This window comes from Branchiostoma lanceolatum, chromosome 1, assembly GCF_035083965.1.
Source record: "Branchiostoma lanceolatum isolate klBraLanc5 chromosome 1, klBraLanc5.hap2, whole genome shotgun sequence".
Classification (NCBI taxonomy): domain Eukaryota; kingdom Metazoa; phylum Chordata; class Leptocardii; order Amphioxiformes; family Branchiostomatidae; genus Branchiostoma; species Branchiostoma lanceolatum.
This window is the reverse complement of record NC_089722.1, coordinates 32,844,000-32,854,556: the sequence shown is the minus strand read 5'-3', so window position 1 is coordinate 32,854,556 and position 10,557 is coordinate 32,844,000. Positions and strand designations below refer to the sequence as shown.

Genomic DNA, 10,557 nt, shown 5'->3' with positions numbered 1-10,557 from the left:
AAAAAGTCAATACAAACTTTCACAAAGCACGTCAGAACACACCTTGAGGCGTACACAAAACGCAAGACTAAAATACATAGAAGCGAAATTAACAAAAACCAGCGCAAAACTGAAGTGCATATGGAAAAAATTCACGAGACAAAGCTATATATAAAATCGTCAACAAAGCCAAAATTTTCACATTACGAAGGTTACTTAGATTTTTCAATATGTCATCTGAGTCACCTGGTATTTGAGGTAGGTCAGTCATTATTCACAGAGTATTTGTTGCCGAGTGATGTACATAGTTTATTTTTGAAGAAGCTGACAGTGAGGGATGTGCGGATATTACATGTACTAGGAAGAGAGTTCCAGAGTGAGATTGCTCTACTTACGAATGTTCTCTGAGATCTTGTAGTCTTACACGCTGGAGTAGTCAGGTGTTCACTGTTTCTTAGAGGATAGCGGGAGTTGGTATCAGGTGCACGTGTTCGGGGTAGCAAACTTTGTAGATCTGGAGGGCATTGTCCATTTAAGAGTCTGTAGAGAGTCACAGTTGTGTGGAACTTGCGTCGGTACTGGAATGACGGCAGTGATAGTTGGGTGTAGAGACTTTCGTATGAAGGATACGGTAAACCCAAAGTGGCCACTGATGTTTCTGGTGGTTTGGTATTGGACGGATTCCACAGTCTTTTGGTCGCGTTTGGTAAGACCAGGCCAGATTATGTCTCCATACCCCAGGTTTGGCCTTACGATTGTCATGTTCAGTCTGAGGAGTAGGTCTTTTGGTATCTTCTTCCTCAGAGCACAAAGCAATCAAAAAAATGACTTACACAGTAATCTTACGTAATCTATGCTTCGTCATGAACACCTTTAGCTAACTTACACATGTCACAATATTGATAGTCCTATCATTTACCACTTAGATGAATTGTAGTGCTTTTGTATTAATTATGCAAATTAGGAATGCATGTGCATATGTTGTATCTGTAAAAGTTCCACTTGCCATAAACTACATATTTTGCATATATTTGAGTCATATTATGGAAAACACAGCAAATATAGATTTTCTTATCGATTGTGCAAATTAAGTCCCACTTAGCATAATTTGCACTTCATTATTTTTTTTGTATCATGGTCAGGGCTTTTTTTAGATCTCCTTGGCCTTGGCATTGAGTAGTCAAAAATAGCACCAGGTTACTTTCAAAATCGGTTAATCTGAAGTAGTTAAAAACATCATATTGTATTCCATTCAGAGAATCGGCTGTACTTCTGTGATGATGATAGCATCTTAAGCTCAGACCTGCTCGGCAACGACCTACGGCGACTGTTTTCTGAAGATGGAGCTTACTGGTTAGGAATTGCGGTTGATGATGACTACGTCTACTGGGCGTCATACTGGGCAGATGGAATCCGAATGTGAGAAATCTCCTTCATCTTTTAGATACTTAAATTGCATAAGACACCAATGACATCAACATTAAGATTTTCGTGACATAACATTAAACATAATACTATTGTTTGATAACGTAGAAATTGTCACAAAATATTCACACTTCTGATGTTGTTGAACATCGTACCTTAAAACTTTATACCTCCAGCGTTTGATTCTTCCCACTAGGTAATTACATTAATCAGCGACTTACCCGCTCATGACGTCACAACGTTAACGAACATGGCAGCCGATTTGGCACTTGACACGACGGCTCGGAAAGAACGCTATTTTTACCAAAATACCGAAAGAGATACTGTTATGTCCTTTAATTGGATGTTATCACGATAATTAAGCACTGTTTGCTCATTAAATAATGTTTTTCGCAAGCCGTTGTGTAAGGTTCCAACCCGGCTGCAGTGTTCATTGTGACGTCATGAGCAGGCATTAGTCACTGATTAACCCTATCTAGACCGGGGGGGGGGGCTAAAAGTGCCCGCGCCAAGTTTGACATCGTATAACTGCCAAACGACGTATGGTAGGACAACCAAACTTGGTGACTTTTCCTAAAATTTAGTTGACAACAATATTATGATAAAAGTATAAGTTTATCCTTTTTCGTGTTGCCATGGCAACGGGTTTCTGAAGAGGCATTTTATGCAAATTTCACTAATTTCGATTTAAACATAGTTGTTTCCAATGTTTTATTTCTCAATCACACTAGTTTCCTACATGTATACATCAAATGTGATTTAATGTAACTGTCATGATCTAATATTCATAAATTATGCTAAGTTGATGACGTCATCGCTCAAAATCCAAGATGGCGGACAAGATCATCATTTTTGGTATAAACAGGCTTTTTTGCCTTTAAATTCGTCACAACCCGGAATTTTCTTAGCCAGAAACATTTAGATTAATGTTTTGAGTCTATTTCGATTGTTATTTGGGGTCATACGTGGAAAAAATGTAATTTACAAAATTTCAAAATGGCAAATCCAAGATGGCGGATCCCAGGGGGTCGCTAACAACACATGACGTCATTCTTCGACGTCAATTTGACGTCAACTTAGTCACCACTGACGTCAAATGTCTTGGCATACCTTTAAATCAATAATACGCACTATTTTGTCTAATACGTTTAGACATTATGGGAATTCCCTATTTAGCCAATAAAATCACATTGATAACGTCATAATAACGTCAGATTACGTCATAACGTCACCAAAATTACAGGAATTATGAAACTTTACGTGAAAATCACTCCCTGCAAATTTGGTGATGATAGAGCATACCGTTCTGAAGTTATGAAGGGGGGGCGGTCGAAAGAGCCCCCCCCCCCCGTCCAAGAAGTCTAAAAAAAAGCCCGGTCTAGATAGGGTTAATGTAATCACCTGGTGAGAATAAAGAGCTGGATCCATACAAGTATGGTTTCCTTATGGTTCAATGTTAGATAACATCAGAAGTGTGTGTATTTGTTTTAAACGTTTATATTCTTTCATTGATGCTATTCCTATTTCAGATAATAAGAAAATGTTCTTTTTGGTGTCTTATGCCCTTTAAGCTTCTTTGTAGGACAACTGCAATCACAGATCGTTCACGATCACAAATGACAGGGAAGAAGAAACTGGAAGGACATTATGTAACCACAACTATCTTTCACTGCCGAAATGTAGAACTGAGAGACTTAAAAGAGCTTTTCTGTACCAAGCGACGCTGATCCACAACAAATCTCTTTAAGCCTTAATGTCGAATACCTCCGTATAGATATAAACAAGCACTATTATCTATGTATTTTAATGACTTATACGGTACGTATTTAAACATTTGTATTTTTGTATTTATATTGCTGATTTGTAATAAGTCTTCTCTTGAAAGTTGTGAATACTTTAAGTCAATATTGTGTAAATTGGCTGTAATTTCAGACTGTTGTCTTGGCTGTCTGCTAAATGCTAATAAAGATCCTTTTTTTACTTTAGCCTTACGTAAAGAAGATATTGCAGCTACACTCGCTCTGCTTTATTTTTCATTACCAATTGTTAACATGATGATCTGCTGTTATATTTAACACCTCCAGGTTATCCAAGTCCAACATGAATCAGACCTTTTCTGTTCTGGCCGGTGACATTTCAGACCCAGGCTACATCTACGTCTCCACGGCGTTGCCTATTAACTTAACGAACCATGGTAATTACCTTCGCCAGGAATGTTGTGTCTTAAAGCTGCACTATGTGAGATTTGGTCAATACAGAAAGTCAATTTTTCTACCATTTCTTTACATAGTATGTTGAATAAACATTGTAGAATGACATACCAGTATTCAGGGAGGAATGTTTGAACATCATTGCACCATATAAACCAGTTTAAAAACTGAACTTTCAAACCAGTTGGCAGTTGGGGCAGTGTGGCCACACAGGCTTATCACCCCAAATGCCCAGTGGGGTGCCTGATAACAGTTCAACACTGACAGTTTTAGCCTGGTCCCAGTCTCTAGGGTCGGCTTAGTGGTGGTTTACCGGGCCAGTCAGTTTCTGATGGCCTTTCTACCTCTGGCTGCCATCCTACTTCCGCTACACCCCACTCCGCTGCCTTCCTACTTTTCCGCCTCCCCTAGAGACTGGCAGGGTGTCAATACGGGCCTGATTCCAGGCGCATCAGATTGATGCGCCCAATGGGAACAGAGCAGACTGATCTAATTATTCCGCTGAGCTCTGATTGGCGCGCCAGGTTGGCGCGCGTTTTCAGCTGTTCGGTCCCCCTGCTCATTACCATATCTAACATGGCCGCCATCTAAGACGAGCGACGCTCGCGCGCACCACAAGGCTGCAGAAAACATTGTTTCTAAGGCTCTCTTGTCGCTAAACTAGCTTAAAATCTGAGCTATACTGGGTCCCCAATGCCCCTCTGATCTCATGGCTGTCACTCTGGAAATTAGCGTGAAAGGACAACATGTCGCTATCAGAAACGTGACCCAGGCAGTACAACAACAATACCCGTGAGTTTTTCGGGCGGCCGAGCAAGATCTTGATTATCACGATATTTCAGTTTGTATGGATTGGAGAATTGGGAACAACAACCTTTGGTATTTACTTGTGCTTCTAAACAAGGTATAGATTGATCCCTGGTCAACACAAAAGAGGACATTGCTACTGAGTACGTGATGCAACCAAGGAGGTTTAATCAACTGACATGTTCCGCTAGCCAATTATCCTACACAAACAGATCCTGATTCGCCGCCGTGGGCAGCGCCCATGTCCAATCGCGCTGTCAGACCGCTAGACACCCGGCGCTGGGAGGGCCATAAATCGAGAGGAATTTCTATTATATCCGACCATACCGTCGGTGCCGAACTAATTAATCCAAGGCCGTAAACAACACCCCGAGCGGGCTAAGCTGTCTGGGCGGGTGAGGGTCACTCACAGTGCCGTAGAGATATCGGGGAGGCACCAAGGCTGAGACAGTTTCTGCCAAACCTCCTTATCAGAGTTCTAGCAGTTCTGAACGGGGAAAATCCACTTTATAAGTTCCCTACAAACTTGGCTAATATATTTCATCCTCATTCAAAAAGATATGAGTGTTTTTGAAGAAGATAATCTTCATAACATCAGCTGTTATCTAGAATCACTGAAGTGTCGCTAAGTAATTAGCCTACCCAGGGGTCCTGCCAGTGTGCAGGAAGTTCTTGTTTACAAACAATAGGCTTTAGGTTGAGGTGGTGTCACAGGCTTTTGATGCTTGTTTTTGTACAGTTAAAAACACCATACATGCCAGAAATAGAGGAATTAATGATAGAAATATGCTGAAAAATGGTTGTCCATGTCATTTGTATCAGGATTTGTTCACAAGAATATTTTCAGCTTTAAGGAGCGTTCGTGTGCATGCCTGTGTATCTTTCTGTGTGTCAACACGATAACTCGAGAATGCCTGGATAGATACAACCTTCCTTGCTTATTGAAATACGAATTTTATTGTTTGAGCAACTTGTGTTTTATTGGTAGAGTAGATAATCAGTTGATATGGTGTATGAAAATGGGGGCTGTATTTGCGTCATCAATGAGAAACATCTTATGCGTCACTCAAAAAGGTTAGCACCATTTGGTGAAGGTATAAGGGGGTGTGGAACTCGAGTTAATAAGTACATCTTTGGATTTTGAGTCTATTTGTTTACATGTTGTGGTTAGAGTGTTCTTCGTACAACGGAGGATGCCAGGAATTGTGCCTTTCGGATCCAGAAGGAAGGAAGTGCGCCTGTCGGGATAAGTGGGAACTGCAGGAAGATGGATTGACTTGTGAGTATCATATCGTTTCAGCCGTTTAGCGGGCCGGGGGTTACACGCTGGGATAAAATAGGCTAATGATCTTTCTTTCGTAATTCATGTACATCATGTACTGCCACAGTGATATATTTTGTAATTTTAAATGAAAATGTATATACAATGTAACCGTATTCAAAAGCACAGTAACTAACGCTTGTGTCAACGTTTATATAAAAAAATAAAACCTAATAGGGTTATAATGACATTATTTCTTTGACAAAGAAAACTATCTGAAAACCGGTATCTTATTACATTCCCCCACTGTGAAAGAAAAAATAGCTTTAAAAATGTCTTTGAAGAGCTGAATATACAAAAGGAACAAAAGTTCAAAGTATCATATTATAATAAGAAACTAGAGGGGCAACATCTAAAAGCAAATACAGAATGTTTAACTTCACTTGCATTGGCATGGTCTTTCTTAACATTTCTCACAAGAAGGGTGAAGTGTTTTAGTTGCAGACGTTGATACAGGATAAGTCCAGGACACAGAATAAGTCAATTGCAAGAAGAGACGAAGGAATTCTCATGCATCATGATTTTCGACCTGTAGATAACCTTAACCATCACACACCCGAACACAATATGACGTCATTATGACATGATTTAATGTGATTCTATCCGCCATTTTGGATTTTGACCGATTACGTCATCAAATCAGCAAAAAAACATGAATGTGTTAAATCATTAAAGTAACAATGGATGACGTAACATGATAACAATGTAAGAAAATAAATGTGGTGTATTAACAAAGCCTGGAAACGTCATTGTTTGAACTGAAATTAGCAGATTTTTCAAAATATGCCTGTCAAAAACCCGTTGTCATGGCAACACGGAAAACAATAAACTTACTTTATTTATTTGAAATCTTTGTAAAGGATATTCCATAAAAAGTCACCAAGTTTGTTGGCTCTAGCGTAAGCCGATTCTTGAGTAATGCAACGTGAAATTTGGAGTAGGCCTCAAAAATCCCCTCCTGGTCTAAATAGGGATTGTTCAAAACGTAGTCCTTCTAATCTTTTTGCTTAAATTATGATCATGAACGGAAATTATTCATATTCATACATAAACATGCCAAAACATTCCTCTTCCATTGATGAAGCGATATAGGTGAAAAGGGAGATTTTACAGAACAAAACATTTTGGGGTCATTTTAGTCGCCAAAAAGTTCGGGTGTTTGAGGGTCAATGAAGACCAAAGCAAAGGAATGATTGCATAATTTGCACAGTCAATAGGGAAGATTTATATTTCAATTGTGCTAAAGGACAGAAATTTTGTGGGTTTTTTTTTGCAAACCTTTATGTCTCAGGTGTAAAGCAATTGAGTTTGCATAACGGCTGTATGTGTTTTTATGTAAGAGCCGCCACCATTCCGTGACCTTGAATCAAACGTAGCCATTTTTATACTCAACTTTCGTGGTGACGCAAAAATCGGTTATAATCCAGCGACATAGCCCGAAAATTTCGTTTAAATACCAGGGCTCAGGAGCCCAAAATAAACATTTTTTGTCTGAAAATGGCCAAAAAATCCTGTAAAATTTATTCTGGGCGGAAATTGAGATGCCTCCATATTAATTTTGTTTAGAATACATTTAACTACATGTGTGCCAAATTTGGTGCTTTTAGACAGATTTGCACAATTTTTCAGCTATGCTGCTGGACAATTTACTATACACCAATCTGTGTTCACACAGGCGAAAGCATAAACTTCTTGTTCAGAACTCTGGGTGAAAACTAACATGGTTCTCTAGCTTCTGCCAACGCTAATATGTCAGTTACAAATCTATCCGAAACCAGGGGACACGCAAATCGCAACTTATGCCACCCCACGTTACCATATAACCGTTTTCCATACTATGTATAACTAAGCGTTCCCACAGTTGTCGGCCAGTAAGTAAACATGCCGCGGTATGTGTTTGTAACAGATGTTTACGGGGTACGGCATCGTCGGTATGAGTTTAACACATGCAATACCACCAACCAGCAACCCGGTGTCATTTCAAGTTGACTCGTTGTCGAATCGAACTTTGAAAGACTGCTAACTTTGTGCCATCTTTCAACAATCCTCGCAGGCTGTACATTGAAGATCACCAGAAATGACGCCCAGCATAGATTTGCCGTGTAGAAGATGGTTTTGTATTTGTGAAAAAAGGAGGCTTTCTGTTTCTTTAAAGGCACCGAGAGAGAAAAAAAATGACGCAGCTGGTTTCCAGTAGTCAGTATGACCGCGGGTTCTCCAAATCGGATGTTCCAGAGCGGCGTGTGCGCCGGTGGATCGAACATCGTTCTAAGTTCGAAAGGCATTCTATTAGGGTTCTAAAGTTCTATTTTGCGATTAAACTGTCAGTTTTTTCACCCAAGTTTGCCCCATAAAGTCATTTTTATCTATCTATATGGGACAAAAAGACCAAGGTGCAGTGTCTTATGTATAAGCCTACCAGCTTGCTGGCTTTCTAGTTACTCTAAGCTCTCGTTGTGGAGATATTCATATCATGTTTTGTTTTTATTTGATTGGAGAACAAGAAGAAGAAACTGAGCAAAAACAATAGGTTAACTTCTGTGAAGGTAAACGTAAATACGTAGATGGCATTCCTTTATGATACGTGTCGAATGTTTTGTGAATTAACGGAGTACTTAACTCCAGAAAGGGGTGTTATTCTCCGGGCCAATGGATTATGTATCATCATCATCAATGTATTATTTATTATGTATCAATGAAACGTATATATTAAACAGCCAACATCTTATAGAATTATATTTCTTACGCGTCGTGTAAGGGTCGAACCTTGATGCATACAAGGGCCAAACACATTATAAATATGTAAGCAACATGAACAAGTATTGGAATCTTGGAATCATCACATCATTTTTGACGTTTTTGTTGTTGCTATTGACATCAAAAGTCTTAGCAGCCATTGACATTCTGGGGCTACACATGTGTCTGTCGGCAAATTAATACACTGTACGATATATGACTGGTTAACCAGAGATTCTCTAGTTTTATTCGGCTTAAAACTGATCAGAATTGCTTGTTTGTTTGTTTGTTTGTCCGTTTGTATTGCATACCCGGTAAACCGCATCAAGGCGTAACACATCAGGTTTGTACTAAAGAGTAGAAGCTGCACATCCGGACAGATTTTTTTTGATCCACCTACACCGGGAAGGACCCCTACTATTTTTCGATAAGTGTGGTTGGTTCTTTTACGTGCTCGAGGTGTGGCTCTTCCCAAACGTGGGACATCCATTTAACGTCCTATCCGAGGGACGTCCCTAACCGAAGCTATGTACTAATTTTCACCTGAGGTAAGTGGGGAAAGTCGTGTAAAGTGCCTTTCCCAAGGGCCCAACGTCAACGACACAAATCAGGAAACCCCGGATTCGAACCCTGTGCCTCTGGGTTCTGGCTGCCTGCCACTGCGCCACCGCGACGCCAATCGAATTAGAATACTTTAGATTCAAGATTAGAAAAAAACACAACCAATTCCATTTTGAAAGTAACAAGTTTCATGGTTTTCACAGGTTGTCCTTCTGGCTACATTACACACGAGGGTGCATGCTTCAAGGCATACAACCAAACCAAGACCTACAACCAGGCCAGACAAGTGTGTGCAGCGGACGAGGCGGTTCTGGCTATGCCGAAAGACATGGACGTGGACAACTTCTTGAGGGATCTGAAGAACGTTGTGGATAACACTTCACGTTTCTGGTTCGGCCTAAGTGATCAGAACGATGAGGGTGAGTGGGTGTGGGAAGACGGGACTCCACACGACATAACTACTGACTGGGATCACTGGCAAGAAGGAGAACCTAACGAGAACGGGGGAGGAGACGACTGTGCGAACTACTTTGGTTCAGGGTGGAATGACGCACCGTGCTCCTCTGCTTACAAGTTCATCTGCCAACAAGGTAAGTCACGAAACATTTACACGCTTTAAATGAGTTAGACATTCACACTCTTTAACGTTTTTCTTCTGCAAAAGTTCCATTATTGTCCTTGTATAAGGCCAAATGCTATTTTTTTTATTGTCAGAAGACATATGATTCATTTCATACGGCAGCTTAGTTGGGGAATAGCTTTTTAATGATTTTATTTGGTAGGATCTCGCGGGCAACACAGCCCGAATTTTGTGATTTTGCAGCACGTAGTTGTTGTATATAAGCTATGTTTTTCTTCAGATCAAATATGATTACAGCAAAGTCCTGATGAACTCCAATTGTTAACTTTATATATGCGCACAGGAATCAGGTGCTCTCTAGGATACTTCCGTTGTGGACACCGACGCGCATGTATCTTATCTTGGAAGCGTTGTGATGGGGTCATGGACTGTACGGACGGGAGTGATGAGGATGTTTGTGGTGAGTCACAGTAGTGCTGCGTACCGGTACTGTACCGTAAAAACCGATTAGGTACAGGTCCATGATCATGAAGTACCGGCACTGTACTGATATGAACTTACACCAAGTCTGCGCATATTTTATTACTGATCTCCTGACCTCTTGGTCTCATACAACACCAAACGTGACCAAAGTGACACCTTGGAACAGCATAAGTAATATGCAAAGATCATTCAGGCAGGCCGGAAGGTTTGATAGCAAGGCCAAGGGAGTTTGGCGATAGGAAACCTTGTTATGTTCTCTGAATAAAGATACTGACCAGTTGAAAACAATTTATGTCTGTCATTATTGAAGAAGTTCAGAAACACATGTGAATTTTTCATATTGTTCAGGTACAGGTACGGACCTGTACCTAAACCTCTGTACTGGTACCTATACCTGTACCTGATGTTACGTTTAGGTACGCAGCACTAAGTCACAGTGTCACGAGGTCATGTTG

General features: G+C 40.3%; 1 protein-coding gene and 1 long non-coding RNA gene across 2 annotated transcripts; both read left to right on the top strand.

The window, feature by feature from the left end:
* Nucleotides 1–1,239: 1,239 nt before the first annotated feature.
* On the top strand, nt 1,240–3,722 carry LOC136428143 (uncharacterized). Its single transcript, XR_010754581.1, has 2 exons — nt 1,240–1,398; nt 3,489–3,722. It is a non-coding gene; the product is annotated as an uncharacterized lncRNA (long non-coding RNA).
* A 1,857-nt stretch (nt 3,723–5,579) lies between these two features.
* Nucleotides 5,580–10,097, top strand: LOC136423156 (C-type lectin mannose-binding isoform-like). Its single transcript, XM_066411242.1, has 3 exons — nt 5,580–5,700; nt 9,243–9,629; nt 9,963–10,097. Exons 1-3 carry the CDS (start codon nt 5,580–5,582, stop codon nt 10,091–10,093), a joined length of 639 nt encoding a protein of 212 aa, XP_066267339.1. The 3' UTR covers nt 10,094–10,097.
* The last annotated feature ends 460 nt before the right edge of the window (nt 10,098–10,557 follow it).